The sequence below is a fragment of the Entelurus aequoreus genome, linkage group LG14 (assembly GCF_033978785.1).
Source record: "Entelurus aequoreus isolate RoL-2023_Sb linkage group LG14, RoL_Eaeq_v1.1, whole genome shotgun sequence".
NCBI lineage: Eukaryota > Metazoa > Chordata > Actinopteri > Syngnathiformes > Syngnathidae > Entelurus > Entelurus aequoreus.
In genome coordinates this window covers 4,775,466-4,792,358 of record NC_084744.1, presented here as the reverse complement: position 1 = coordinate 4,792,358, position 16,893 = coordinate 4,775,466, and the positions used below count along the sequence as shown (strand labels likewise).

Sequence of the window (16,893 nt, the reverse complement as noted above, 5' to 3'; positions counted from 1 at the left end):
TTCAAATTTCAACCATTCCACCTTCAACATATTCCACTCATCCTGGACATTCAAACTATAATTTTTCCAAATTCCAGGATTTTCCAGAATTCCAGGTTTTATGGGAAATTGTTTCACATTCAAAATTAATTGGCCATTTTTCAAACTTCAACCATTCCACCTTCAACATATTCCACTCATCCTGGACATTCAAAGTATCATTTTTCCAAGTTCCAACATTCCACCCTAAACATATTCCACTCATCCTGGACATTCAAAGTATCATTTTTCCAAGTTCCAACAAATTCCAGGATTTTCCAGGACTCCAGGTTTTCCGGGAAATTGTTTCCCATTCAAAATGAATTGGCCATTTTTCAAACTTCAACCATTTCACCTTCAACATATTCCACTCATCCTGGACATTCAAACTATCATGTTTCCATATTCCAGGATTTTCCAGAATTCCATATTCCAGGATTTTCCAGAATTCCAGGTTTTCTGGGAAATTGTTTCCCATTCAAAATTAATTGGCCATTTTTCAAACTTCAACCATTCCACTCTCAACATATTCCACTCATCCTGGACATTCAAACTACAATTTTTCCATATTCCAGGATTTTCCAGAATTCCAGGTTTTCTGGGAAATTGTTTCCCATTCAAAATTAATTGGCCATTTTTCAAACTTCAACTATTCCACCCTCAACATATTCCACTCATCCTGGACATTCAAACTACAATTTTTCCATATTCCAGGATTTTCCAGAATTCCAGGTTTTCTGGGAAATGTTTTCCCATTCAAAATTAATTGGCCATTTTTCAAACTTCAACTATTCCACCCTCAACATATTCCACTCATCCTGGACATTCAAACTACAATTTTTCCATATTCCAGGATTTTCCAGAATTCCAGGTTTTCTGGGAAATGTTTTCCCATTCAAAATTAATTGGCCATTTTTCAAACTTCAACCATTCCACCTTCAACATATTCCACTCATCCTGGACATTCAAAGTATCATTTTTCCAAGTTCCAACAAATTCCAGGATTTTCCATAATTCCAGGTCTTCCGGGAAATTGTTTCCCATTCAAAATGAATAGGCCATTTTTCAAACTTCAACCATTCCACTCTCAACATATTCCACTCATCCTGGACATTCAAACTACAATTTTTCCATATTCCAGGATTTTCCAGAATTCCAGGTTTTCTGGGAAATTGTTTCCCATTCAAAATGAATTGGCCATTTTTTCAAACTTCAACCATTCCACCCTCAACATATTCCACTCATCCTGGACATTCAAACTACAATTTTTCCATATTCCAGGATTTTCCAGAATTCCAGGTTTTCTGGGAAATTGTTTCCCATTCAAAATTAATTGGCCATTTTTCAAACTTCAACCATTCTACCTTCAACATATTCCACTCATTCTGGACATTCAAAGTATCATTTTTCCAAGTTCCAACATTCCACCCTAAACATATTCCACTCATCCTGGACATTCAAAGTGTCATTTTTCCAAGTTCCAACAAATTCCAGGATTTTCCAGAATTTCAGGTTTTCTGGGAAATTGTTTCCCATTCAAAATGAATTGGCCATTTTTCAAACTTCAACCATTCCACCTTCAACATATTCCACTCATCCTGGACATTCAAACTATCATTTTTCCAAATTCCAGGATTTTCCAGAATTCCAGGTTTTCCGGGAAATTGTTTCCCATTCAAAATTAATTGGCCATTTTTCAAACTTCAACCATTCCACCTTCAACATATTCCACTCATCCTGGACATTCAAAGTGTCATTTTTCCAAGTTCCAACAAATTCCAGGATTTTCCAGAATTTCAGGTTTTCTGGGAAATTGTTTCCCATTCAAAATGAATTGGCCATTTTTCAAACTTCAACCATTCCACCTTCAACATATTCTACTCACCCTGGACATGCAAACTACAATTTTTCCATATTCCAGGATTTTCCAGAATTCCAGGTTTTCCAGGAAATTGTTTCCCATTCAAAATTAATTGGCCATTTTTCAAACTTCAACCATTCCACCTTCAACATATTCCACTCATCCTGGACATTCAAACTATAATTTTTCCAAATTCCAGGATTTTCCAGAATTCCAGGTTTTCTGGGAAATTGTTTCCATTTCAAAATTAATTGGCCATTTTTCAAACTTCAACCATTCTACCCTCAACATATTCCACTCATCCTGAACATTCAAACTGTAATTTTTCCAAATTCCAGGATTTTCCAGAATTCCAGGTTTTCTGGGAAATTGTTTCCCATTCAAAATTAATTGGCCATTTTTCAAACTTCAACCATTCCACCTTCAACATATTCCACTCATCCTGGACATTGAAACTACAATTTTTCCATATTCCAGGATTTTCCAGAATTCCAGGTTTTCCGGGAAATTGTTTCCCATTCAAAATGAATTGGCCATTTTTCAAACTTCAACCATTCCACCTTCAACATATTCCACTCATCCTGGACATTCAAACTATCTTGTTTCCAAGTTCCTAAAATATTAATCCTTAATGCTACCTGAAGTTGCCAAACGCCAATTTAGATATCAAAAATAAGCTACCGCTGTAGAACAGTTATTATTTATCATTTAAATGTCCTTGGGCTCTTATTTTGGAAGTTTCTTCACACGCATGCGTCAGGTAGCTCATTTCGACAGAACACCTGCGCGGTAAGAAACAAGTTTATGATGACGCAATCGTGCCCCTAATGTGACGATGGATTGTTGGAGTCGATCATTCACGACTCCGGTGGCGTGCACCCACAATGCAACGCGGCTCCTCTCCGTACGCCGCGCGGTCCACGCAGAGGCTGTAAGCCCCCCACGGGAGAGACGTCACCAGGCTGGGGCGCATCATCGAGCCGAGTCCCGCCGAGGACGTCAGGATCGCTTTCTTCCCCCTCCGAAGGCGAGATGCTCCTCGGCGGCCAGAGGAGAGGACGCGTGCAGCGGCTCCGCCATCCGAGCTCCGGCAAGACGGGAGACATGAGCGCCTCGTAGCCGCCACATGAGCGCCTCGTAGCCGCCACTCGTCACTCGCCCTGCGTGCCAGCATGCCTGTCAGGAGGGGACACGTCGCGCCACAGAACACCTTTCTGGGAATTATCATCCGCAAATTCGAGGGTCAGAGTGAGTAACGCCGACTTCCTGCTTCCTGTCCGCGACGAAAATAAAAGCATATTTAGTCAAATGTGTAGAATATTTACCGAGTAAATAAAAGCCTCTTTCAAGGGGAAAAAAAGACTAATTGTGTGGATGCTCCAAAACATTCACACAATTAGTCTTTTCTACAACAAAATTCATCTTCTTACTATTATTGTTCTTCTTTTGGCGCGCTCTACCTTCCACATTTTTCACCCGATTCAATCCGTTCCAACTTCAAACTGTTCAGCCTATTCTGGAATCGCAAATTTAAAAAATTCCCAGATTTTCCAGAATTCCAGGAATTGTTTCCCATTGAAAATTAATTGGCCATTTTCAAACTTCAACCATTCCACCTTCAACATATCCCACTCATCCTGGACATTCAAACTATCATTTTTCCAAGTTTAAAAAAACTGCCAGGATTTTCCAGAATTCCAGGAATTGTTTCCCATTGAAAATTAATTGGCCATTTTTCAAACCTCAACCATTCCACCTTCAACATATCCCACTCATCCTGGACATTCAAACTATCATTTTTCCAAGTTTAAAAAAAATGCCAGGATTTTCCAGAATTCCAGGAATTGTTTCCCATTAAAAATTAATTGGCCATTTTTCAAACTTCAACCTTCAACATATCCCACTCATCCTGGACATTCAAACTATCATTTTTCCAAGTTTAAAAAAAATGCCAGGATTTTCCAGAATTCCAGGAATTGTTTCCCATTGATAATTAATTGGCCATTTTTCAAACTTCAACCATTCCACCTTCAACATATCCCACTCATTCTGGACATTCAAACTATCATTTTTCCAAGTTTCAAAAAAATTCCAGGATTTTCCAGAATTCCAGGAATTGTTTCCCATTGAAAATTAATTGGCCATTTTTCAAACTCCAACCATTCCACCTTCAACATATTCCACTCATCCTGGACATTCAAACGATCATTTTTCAAAGTTCCAAGAAAATTGCAGGATTTTCCAGAATTCCTGGTTTTCCGGGAAATTGTTTCCATTCAAAATTAATTGGCCATTTTTCAAACTTCAACCATTCCACCTTCAACATATCCCACTCATTCTGGACATTCAAACTATCATTTTTCCAAGTTTCAAAAAAATTCCAGGATTTTCCAGAATTCCAGGAATTGTTTCCCATTGAAAATTAATTGGCCATTTTTCAAACTTCAACCATTCCACCTTCAACATATTCCACTCATCCTGGACATTCAAACGATCATTTTTCAAAGTTCCAAGAAAATTGCAGGATTTTCCAGAATTCCTGGTTTTCCGGGAAATTGTTTCCATTCAAAATGAATTGGCCATTTTTCAAACTTCAACCATTCCACCCTCAACATAGTCCACTCATCCTGGACATTCAAACTATCATTTTTCCAAGTTAAAAAAAATACCAGGATTTTCCAGAATTCCAGGTTTTCCGGGAAATTGTTTCCCATTCAAAATTAATTGGCCATTTTTCAAACTTCCACCTTCAACATATTCCACTCATCCTGGACATTCAAAAAAACATTTTTACTTGTTCAACAAATTTCCAGGAATTCCTGTTTTTCTTTTAACCTTATTCCCAACCTTTTTTAGTGCGATGACTCCTTTCACATTTGTCAACCCATTTCAACCGTTCCACTGTCAAAACAGTTTTCTTAGTCAGGACAAAAAAAACAAGTTTGCGCAAGAACTTGAACATTTCCCCATTTTCCCGAAATGCCGTAATAACATTTTTCAGTTAAACTGTTACTACTTCAACATTTCTTGACCGATTTAAACAATTCCAACACCAACCAATTCAGCTATCATTTTTTCCATGTTCCAAAAAAATCCAGGATTTTCCAGAATTCCAGATTTTCCGTTATATTTTTTCCCATTGAAAATTAATTGGCCATTTTTTAAACTTCCACCATTCCACCTTCAACATATTCCACTCATCCTGGACATTCAAACTATCAATTTTTCCAAGTTCCAAAACACTCCACGATTTTCCAGAATTCCAGGTTTTCCGGGATCATTTTCCCCATTCAAAATTAATTGGCCATTTTTCAAACTTCCACCATTCCACCTTCAACATATCCCACTCACCCTGGACATTCAAACAATAATGTTTCCAAGTTCCAAAAAAAATTCCAGGATTTTCCAGAATTCCAGGTTTTCCGGGCATTTTTTTCCCATTCAAAATTAATTGGCCATTTTTCAAACCTCAACCATTCCACCTTCAACATATTCCACTCATCCTGGACATTCAAACTATCATTTTTCCAAGTTCCAAAAAATTCCAGGATTTTCCAGAATTCCAGGTTTTCTGGGAAAAGTTTCTCATTCAAAATTAAGTGGCCATTTTTTAAATTTCAATCATTACACCTTCGACATATTTCACTCATCCTGGACATTCAAACTATAATTTTTCCAGGTTCCAAAAAATTCCAAGATTTTCCAGAATTCCTGGTTTTCCAAAGCCCTATTTCCACCCTTTTGTCTGGTGACCACTCCTCCCACATTTTTCAACCCACTTCAACCGTTCCACCATCAAAACATTCCTCTTAATCAGGACAAAAAACTAAGTTGTTTTTTCAACTGGAAAAATTCCCAGTTTGCCCAAAATTCCAGGAATTCCATGAATCCATTTCTCAATTAAAAATGTTACTACTTCATTTCTCTACCTTTTTGAAAAATTCCAACACCCACCATTCAGAACATTCAAATTTTTTGGCATTTTCCCAAAAAAAATCACTTTTCCTCAAATTCCCAAATTTCCATGAAATTCCCATTGAAATGAATAGCACATTTTTCAAAGATCCACAATTCCCACATTTTTCATCCAATTCAAAGCGTTCATACTTCAAACTGTTCATTCTATTCGGGAATCGCAGTCCTTCCCTTGACAAATTCCAAAAAGTCCCAGATTTTCCAGAATTCCAGGTTTTCCGGGACATTTTTCCCATTAAAAATTAATTGGCCATTTTTCAAACTTCAACCATTCCACCTTCAATATATTCCACTCATCCTGGACATTCAAACCATAATTTTTCCAAGTTCCAAAAAAATTCCAGTATTTTCCAGAATTCCAGGTTTTCCGGGAAATGTTTTGCCTGTTTAGGAATTATGTGGTCCCTTTCAACAATAAAATAAAAAAAATCACAGATTTCCTAGAATTCCCAGTTTTTAGGGACATTTTCCCCATTCAAAATTAATTATCCATTCTTCAAACTTAAATAAATAAATAAATATTCCACAATTCCCACACTTTTCAACCCATTCAAACCATTCCACCTTCAACACATTCAACTCATCCTGGAAATTCAAACAACCATTTTTACACATTCAACAAATTTCCAGGAATTCCCTCTTTTCCCAAAATTCCCACATTTCCAGGAAGTTCCATTTGAAATGAATGGGACATTTTTCCAGGTTGCACAATTCCCACATTTTTCCACCTATTCAAACCATTCCAACACCAACACATTCCACACATCCTGGAAATTCAAACTAACATTTTTCCAAGTTCAAAAAAATTCCAGGAATTTCAAACCCTTTTTTCACCCTTTTTTCTCTGTCGACTACTCCTTCCACATTTTCAAGCCACTTCAACAGTTTCACCGTCAAATTACGACAAAAAACGTTGGGATTTTTTTTTAACCCTCCTGTTGTCCTCGGGTCATTTTGAACCGCCACTGTGTTAAAAACAAAAACAAAATCCCCAAAGCGATATTTTTTTAACTTGACATTTTGTGTCTTTTCCTAGCTTGGCACCAACAGTAGAAAAAGTGAAATGTTGCTTTTATTCACATTTCCATGTAAGCTGTACAAAAACATTTACAAAGGTGGTCTTCGGGTCAAAATGACCCGTGAGTCACAAAGTGTTGAAATCAAAGTCACAGAGTTATTTATACATCACAGAATGTTACAATGTTTTAGTTCTTATAGTCCATCAGTAGCAGAGCTCTTTTTCTGTGGATTTCCAGAGATTATAAAGGTGCTGCAGATCACAGGGCCCCGAATTCTGTCTGTGCTGAAGCCATGTGTGTGCGTGAAAACCGCTGAAGAGGCTCTAGAGCTGATTGTTTGAGATGTCCAGCAAGACAACTCTGATTCAGAAGAGGAAGTGGAGGATGTATCAGAAGAAGAAGATGGGGAGGAATATAACCCAGAGCATGATGAATCATCTTCAGAAGAAGAAGAAAACCCTGAATCTAAGCCGGTGTATACAGGTCCCGAGGTGAGGGTGCAACTAGTCTATGGGATGCAGAGAGTGGAAGACCAATTTTCCGAGCCACAATGCCACTCAAACTCTTTCACACCTACTCAAGACTGATACGATTTGATGACCGTGAGTCAAGACCAGCAAGACGTGTGACAGACTACCGTGCAGCCATAAGAGAGGTCTGGGACAATGTAGTTCTTCTGAGCACACTGCACACAGATGGTGACGTTAGCGATGGTGAGGACAGGTAGCCAGTCATCATCCTAGACTACAACCGCAACAAGGGAGGTGTGGACAACCTAGATAAGGTGATTGGAACATACAGCTGCAGAAGGATGACCGCCCGCTGGCTCCTGGTCATCTTCCACAACATCATTGATGTTTCCTCCTACAATGCCTTTGTGATTTAGAGAGAGATCAACCCTGGATGTCTCGTAAGCAGAACAAGAGGAGGGTGTTCCTGGAGCAGCTGGGAAAGGCACTTGTAATTCCACTCATTGAAAGAAGGAAGCATGTCCGCCGCACAGAAGCCTCAGCAGCAGTTGTGAAAGCTATTCAGAGTGCAGGAGCTCCTGATCAACCTGAGGATGCAGCTACTACAGCCACTTCCCCAGCTAGGGCAAGTAAGAGGAAGAGATGTCAGTTCTGCCCTCAAAAGAAGGACTGTAAAACACATACTGTGTGCTGCAGGTGTAAAAAATATATCTGCAAAGGCTGCGCACTTGCATACTGCCCTACAGGGGCCAATTAGGGTTAGTTAATTAGTTAATTAGTTGAATGGGTTATGTTATTTTATGCCGTAATTCCATTCCTCAATTAAAAATGTTACTACTTCAACATTTCTCGACCGATTTGAAAAAATCCAACACCAACCATTTCAACTCATTCAAAACATTCACATTTTTATTTTTTGGCATTTTCCAAAAAAATCCCTCTTTTACCAAAATTCCCACATTTCCCCTTTGACATCTTTTCAAGTTGCACAATTCCCACCATTTTTCAACCTATTCGAACCATTCCAACATCAACACATTCCACTCATCCTGGACATTCAAACTAAAATTTTACCAAGTTAAAAAAAATTCCAGGAATTTCAAACCCTTTTTTCACCCTTTGTTTTCTGTCGACTACACCTTCCACATTTTTCAACCCACTTCAACCGTTCCGCCGTCACATTAGGACAAAAATCGTTTTTGTTTTGTTTTTTAACTGGAAAAATTCCCGGAATTTCGTAATTCCATTTCTCAATTAAAAATGTTGCTACTTCAACATTTCTCGACCGATTTGAAAAAATCCAACACCAACCATTTCAACTCATTCAGAACATTCACTTTTTTTTTTTTAAATCCTTCTTTTCCCTAAATTCCCACATTTCCAGGAAGTTCCCTTTTGAAAGGAATGGGACATTTTTCCAAGTTGCACAATTCCCACCATATTTCAACCTATTCGAACCATTCCAACATCAACACATTCCACTCATTCTGGGCATTCAAACTAACATTTTTCCAAGTTCAAAAAAATTCCAGGAATTTCAAACCCTTTTTTCACCCTTTGTTTTCTGTCGACTACACCTTCCACATTTTTCAACCCACTTCAACCGTTCCGCCGTCACATTAGTGCCCTCCCGGTAAAAGTTAGAGATGCTACCTCAGTAGAAGCGTTTAAGTCTCATCTTAAAACTCATTTGTATACTCTAGCCTTTAAATAGACTCCCTTTTTAGACCAGTTGATCTGCCGTTTCTTTTCTTTTCTTTTCTACTCTGCTCCCAACCCGGGGTGGACCGCTAGCCTGTTCATCGGATGGGGACATCTCTACGCTGCTGACCCGTCTCCGCTCGGGATGGTTCCTGCTGGCCCCACCATGGACTGGACTTTCGCTGATGTGTTGGACTTTCACAATATTATGTCAGACCCACTCGACATCCATTGCTTTCGGTCTCCCCTAAAGGGGGGTGGGGGGGTTACCCACATATGCGGTCCTCTCCAAGGTTTCTCATAGTCATTCACATTGACGTCCCACTGGGGTGAGTTTTCCTTGCCCGTATGTGGGCTCTGTACCGAGGATGTCGTTGTGGCTTGTACAGCCCTTTGAGACACTTGTGATTTAGGGCTATATAAATAAACATTGATTGATTGATTGATTGATTGATTGATTAGGACAAAAATCGTTTTTGTTTTGTTTTTTAACTGGAAAAATCCCCTAAATTCCAGGAATTTCGTAATTCCATTTCTCAATTAAAAATGTTACTACTTCAACATTTCTCGACCGATTTGAAAAAATCCAACACCAACCATTTCAACTCATTCAGAACATTCACAAAAAATTCCCTCTTTTCTCAAAATTCCCACATTTCCAGGAAGCTCCCTTTTGAAATGAATGGGACATTTTTCCAAGTTGCACAATTCCTACATTTTTCCACCTATTCAAACCATTCCAACATCAACACATTCCACTCATCCTGGACATTCAAACTAACCCTTTCCCAAGTTCCAAACCAAATTCCGGTTTTCCTGGAAATTCGAACTCTTCAACATTCACGCTATTCTTACGTTCATACTACATTCTGTCAGCATTTCAGTTGGACTTCAGCATTGGAGCATTCATTGTGTTTCTCTGCTCCCGCAGACCGCAAGTTTGTGATCGCCAACGCCCGGGTGGAGAACTGCGCCATCATTTATTGCAACGACGGCTTCTGCGAGATGACGGGCTTCTCCAGACCCGACATCATGCAGAAGCCCTGCACCTGCGACTTCCTGCACGGCCAGCACACGGAGCAGGAGGCCATGGAGCAGGTGGCCCAGGCGCTGCAAGGCTCAGAGGAGCGCAAGGTGGAGATCGCCTACTACCGCAAGGACGGTGAGTCGTGACCTCGGCGGCCCGAAGAGTCCGTAACCAGAGGCAGACCTCGGCCTCACCGCTGCGATCCGATCCCGCTCTTGTTAGCGGAGCGTCGCTATTTGGGCCGTATCGCTTACTCTCAGCCAGAACCCGACATCGGCCATGACGTCCTGCGGAACATTGATAGCACGTGACCTCGCTTGTCTTCATTAGCACGCCTGGAAGAACGCCAGGGGGGGCAAAGTGCTGCGAAGACAGACATAAAATACTACAATAGTCAAATATACTTTAAAGAAAGGTGAATAAAATACTACAATAGTCAAATATACTTTAAAGAAAGATGAATAAAATACTATAATAGTCAAATATACTTTAAAGAATAGTGACTAAAATACTATAATAGTCTAATATACTTTAAAGAAATGTGAATAAAATACTACAATAGTCAAATATACTTTAAAGAATAGTGAATAAAATACTACAATAGTCAAATATACTTTAAAGAAAGGTGAATAAAATACTACAATAGTCAAATGTACTTTAAAGAATAGTGAATAAAATACTACAATAGTCAAATATACTTTAAAGAATAGTGAATAAAATACTACAATAGTCAAATATACTTTAAAGAAAGGTGAATAAAATACAATAGTCAAATATACTTTAAAGAAAGGTGAATAAAATACTACAATAGTCAAATATACTTTAAAGAAAGGTGAATAAAATACTACAATAGTCAAATATACTTTAAAGAAAGGTGAAAAAAATACTACAATAGGCAAATATACTTTAAAGAAAGGTGAATAAAATACTACAATAGTCAAATATACTTTAAAGAAAGATGAATAAAATACTACAATAGTCAAATATACTTTAAAAAGAAAGATGAATAAAATACTACAATAGTCAAATATACTTGAAAGAAAGGTGAAAAAAATACTACAATAGTCAAATATACTTTAAAAAAAGGTGAATAAAATACTACAATAGTTAAATATACTTTAAAGAAAGGTGAATAAAATACAATAGTCAAATATACTTTAAAGAAAGGTGAATAAAATACTACAATAGTCAAATATACTTTAAAGAAAGGTGAATAAAATACTACAATAGTCAAATATACTTTAAAGAAAGGTGAATAAAATACTACAATAGTGAATATACTTTAAAAAAAGATGAATTCAATACTACGATAGTCAAATATACTTTAAAAAGAAAGATGAATAAAATACTGCAATAGTCAAATATACTTTAAAGAAAGGTGAATAAAATACTACAATAGTCAAATTATTTTAAGAAGGATGAATACAATACTACAATAGTCAAATATACTTTAAAGAAATATGAATAAAATACTACAATAGTCAAATATACTTTAAAGAAAGGTGAATAAAATACTACAATAGTAAATATACTTCAAAAAAGATGAATTAAATACTACAATAGTCAAATATACTTTAAAGAAATATGAATAAAATACTACAATAGTCAAATATACTTTAAAGAAAGATGAATAAAATACTACAATAGTAAATATACTTTAAAAAATATTAATTAAATACTACACTAGTCAAATATACTTTAAAGAAATATGAATACAATACTACAATAGTCAAATATACTTTAAAGAAAGGTGAATAAAATACTACAATAGTAATTATACTTTAAAGAAAGATGAATAAAATACTACAATAGTCAAATATACTTAAAGAAAGATGAGTAAAATACTATACAGTCAAATATACTTTAAAGATGAATAAAATACTACTATAGTCAAATATACTTTGAAGAAAGATGAAAAAAATACTACAATAGTCAAATATATTTTAAAGACAGGTGAATAAAATACTACAATAGTCAAATATACTTTAAAGACAGGTGAATAAAATACTACAATAGTCAAATATACTTTTAGAAAGATGAATAAAATACTACAATAGTAAATATACTTTAAAAAAGATTAATTAAATACTACAATAGTCAAATATACTTTAAAGAAATATGAATAAAATACTACAATAGTCAAATATACTTTAAAAAGAAAGATGGATAAAATACTACAATAGTCAAATATACTTTAAAGAAAGGTGAATAAAATACTACAATAGTAAATATACTTTAAAGAAAGATGAATAAAATACTACAATAGTCAAATATACTTAAAGAAAGATGAGTAAAATACTATACAGTCAAATATACTTTAAAGATGAATAAAATACTACTATAGTCAAATATACTTTGAAGAAAGATGAAAAAATACTACAATAGTCAAATATACTTTAAAGAAAGGTGAATAAAATACTACAATAGTCAAATATACTTTAAAGAATAGTGAATAAAATACTACAATAGTCAAATATACTTTAAAGAAAGGTGAATAAAATACTACAATAGTCAAATATACTTTAAAGAAAGGTGAATAAAATACTACAATAGTCAAATATACTTTAAAGAAAGGTGAATAAAATACTACAATAGTCAAATATACTTTAAAGAAAGGTGAAAAAAATACTACAATAGGCAAATATACTTTAAAGAAAGGTGAATAAAATACTACAATAGTCAAATATACTTTAAAAAGAAAGATGAATAAAATACTACAATAGTCAGATATACTTTAAAGAAAGATGAATAAAATACTACAATAGTCAAATATACTTGAAAGAAAGATGAATAAAATACTACAATAGTCAAATATATTTAAAGAAAGATGAATAAAATACTACAATAGTCAAATTATTTCAAGAAGGATGAATAAAATACTACAATAGTTAAATATACTTTAAAGAAAGATGAATAAATTACTACAATAGTCAAAAATACTTTAAAGAAAGGTGAATAAAATACTACAATAGTGAATATACTTTAAACAAAGATGAATTCAATACTACGATAGTCAAATATACTTTAAAAATAAATATGAATACAATACTACAATAGTCAAATATACTTTAAAGAAAGGTGAATAAAATACTACAATAGTCAATTATTTTAAGACGGATGAATGCAATACTACAATAGTCAAATATACTTTAAAGAAAGATGAATAAAATACTACAATAGTCAAATATACTTTAAAGAAAGATGAATAAAATACTACAATAGTAAATATACTTTAAAAAATATTAATTAAATACTACAATAGTCAAATATACTTTAAAGAAATATGAATAAAATACTACAATAGTCAAATATACTTTAAAGAAAGGTGAATAAAATACTACAATAGTAATTATACTTTAAAGAAAGATGAATAAAATACTACAATATTCAAATATACTTAAAGAAAGATGAGTAAAATACTATACAGTCAAATATACTTTAAAGATGAATAAACTACTACTATAGTCAAATATACTTTGAAGAAAGATGAAAAAAATACTACAATAGTCAAATATATTTTAAAGACAGGTGAATAAAGTACTACAATAGTCAAATATACTTTAAAGACAGGTGAATAAAATACTACAATAGTCAAATATACTTTAAAGAAAGATGAATAAAATACTACAATAGTAAATATACTTTAAAAAAGATTAATTAAATACTACAATAGTCAAATATACTTTAAAGAAATATGAATAAAATACTACAATAGTCAAATATACTTTAAAAAGAAAGATGGATAAAATACTACAATAGTCAAATATACTTTAAAGAAAGGTGAATAAAATACTACAATAGTCAAATATACTTTAAAAAGAAAGATGGATAAAATACTACAATAGTGAATAAAATACTACAATAGTAAATATACTTTAAAGAAAGATGAATAAAATACTACAATAGTCAAATATACTTAAAGAAAGATGAGTAAAGTACTATACAGTCAAATATACTTTAAAGATGAATAAAATACTACTATAGTCAAATATACTTTGAAGAAAGATGAAAAAAATACTACAATAGTCAAATATACTTTAAAGACAGGTGAATAAAATACTACAATAGTCAAATATACTTTAAAGAAATGTGAATACAATACTACAATAGTCAAATACTTTTAAGAAGGATTAATAAAATACTACAATAGTCAATTATACTTTTAAGAAATGTGAATACAAAATTACGACAGTCAAATGTACTTTTAAGAAAGATGAATAAAATACTACGGTAGTCAAATATACTTTAAAGACAGGTGAATGGAATACTACAATAGTCAAATATACTTTGAAGAAAGATGAATAAAATACTACGATAGTCAAATATACTTTAAATAAAGGTGAATAAAATACTACAATAGTCAAATATACTTTGAAGAAAGATGAATGAAATACTACGATAGTCATATATACTTTAAATAAAGGTGAATAAAATACTACAATAGTCAAATCTACTTTTGACTATTATATTTGACAGAATCACAGTGACAGATGAGTAATGTCACAGAAGGGTAACACTGGACCTGGACCGTAATAACTCCTGGATGGGGGGGAAGGTGGACACCGATGATCTTCTCTGCTGTCCTGGTCGTCCGTTGCAGTCTGTGTGTGTCCAGCTTGGTGGACCTGTCTCGGAGCAGTACAATTCCCATCTTTTCAAATAGGACCCATGATCATAGCGCTGGTCCTAAATCTCATACGACATCGTAACAAAACTCGGGCGACACATTCCCGTTGAGGAACTTGGAACAATTTGAAGACTATACTTTGTATTTCAGCCTCCTTAAAAGCGATTTTTAGTAAAAAGTAGTCATCAAAATTATTACATGAGTATGAGTAAGTATTCTGGGCAAAAACTACTCAAATATTGAGTAACTTGTGATTTATTTAGTAGTTATTTTTTAGTGGTTCTTGGACTACAATTGTTGTTGTTGGTGTGTGTGTGTGTGTGTGTGTGTGTGTGTGTGTGTGTGTGTGTGTGTGTGTGTGTGTGTGTGTGTGTGTGTGTGTGTGTGTGTGTGTGTGTGTGTGTGTGTGTGTGTGTGTGTGTGTGTGTGTGTGTGTGTGTGTGTGTGTGTGTGTAAAACATAACATTAATTTACTTCACCAAGTGTTCTCTAGTTGTAAACTGAAATTATAATATTTCTACTGACACACATGACAGCACATTATAATATTTCTACTGACACGCAAGACAGCACATTATAATATTTCTACTGACACACATGACAGCACATTATAATATTTCTACTGACACGCAAGACAGCACATTATATTTCTACTGACACACATGACAGCACATTATAATATTTCTACTGACACACATGACAGCACATTATAATATTTCTACTGACACACATGACAGCACATTATAATATTTCTACTGACACACATGACAGCACATTATAATAATTCTACTGACACACATGACAGCACATTATAATATTTCTACTGACACACATGACAGCACATTATAGTATTTCTACTGACACACATGGCAGTACATTATAATATTTCTACTGACACGCAAGACAGCACATTATAATATTTCTACTGACACACATGACAGCACATTATAATATTTCTACTGACACGCAAGACAGCACATTATATTTCTACTGACACACATGACAGCACATTATAATATTTCTACTGACACACATGACAGCACATTATAATATTTCTACTGACACACATGACAGCACATTATAATATTTCTACTGACACACATGACAGCACATTATAATAATTCTACTGACACACATGACAGCACATTATAATATTTCTACTGACACACATGACAGCACATTATAGTATTTCTACTGACACACATGGCAGTACATTATAATATTTCTACTGACACACATGACAGCACATTATAATATTTCTATTGACACACATGACAGCACATTACAGTATTTCTACTGACACACATGACAGCACATTATAATATTTCTACAGACACACATGACAGCACATTATAATATTTCTACTGACACACATGACAGCACATTATAATATTTCTAATGACACACATGACAGCACATTATATTTCTACTGACACACATGACAGCACATTATAATATTTCTACTGACACACATGACAGCACATTATATTTCTACTGACACACATGACAGCACATTATAATATTTCTACTGACACACATGACCGCACATTATAATATTTCTACTGACACGCAAGACAGCACATTATAATATTTCTACTGACACACATGACAGCACATTATAATATTTCTACTGACACGCAAGACAGCACATTATATTTCTACTGACACACATGACAGCACATTATAATATTTCTACTGACACACATGACAGCACATTATAATATTTCTACTGACACACATGACAGCACATTATAATATTTCTACTGACACACATGACAGCATATTATAGTATTTCTACTGACACACATGGCAGTACATTATAATATTTCTACTGACACACATGACAGCACATTATAATATTTCTATTGACACACATGACAGCACATTACAGTATTTCTACTGACACACATGACAGCACATTATAATATTTCTACAGACACACATGACAGCACATTATAATATTTCTACTGACACACATGACAGCACATTATAATATTTCTAATGACACACATGACAGCACATTATATTTCTACTGACACACATGACAGCACATTATAATATTTCTACTGACACACATGACAGCACATTATATTTCTACTGACACACATGACAGCACATTATAATATTTCTACTGACACACATGACAGCACATTATAATATTTCTACTGACACACATGACAGCACATTATAATATT

General features: G+C 34.4%; 1 protein-coding gene across 1 annotated transcript in view; it reads left to right on the top strand.

Annotated features, from left to right (window-relative positions):
- Window positions 1-2,715: 2,715 nt before the first annotated feature.
- Window positions 2,716-16,893, top strand: part of LOC133665281 (potassium voltage-gated channel subfamily H member 7) — a 34,010-nt gene continuing 19,832 nt past the window's right edge. Inside the window, exons 1-2 of the mRNA XM_062070536.1 lie at window positions 2,716-3,127; window positions 9,976-10,206. Coding sequence (XP_061926520.1) covers window positions 3,052-3,127; window positions 9,976-10,206 — 307 coding nt within the window. The 5' untranslated portion in view covers window positions 2,716-3,051. The remainder of the gene's footprint in view (window positions 3,128-9,975; window positions 10,207-16,893) is intronic.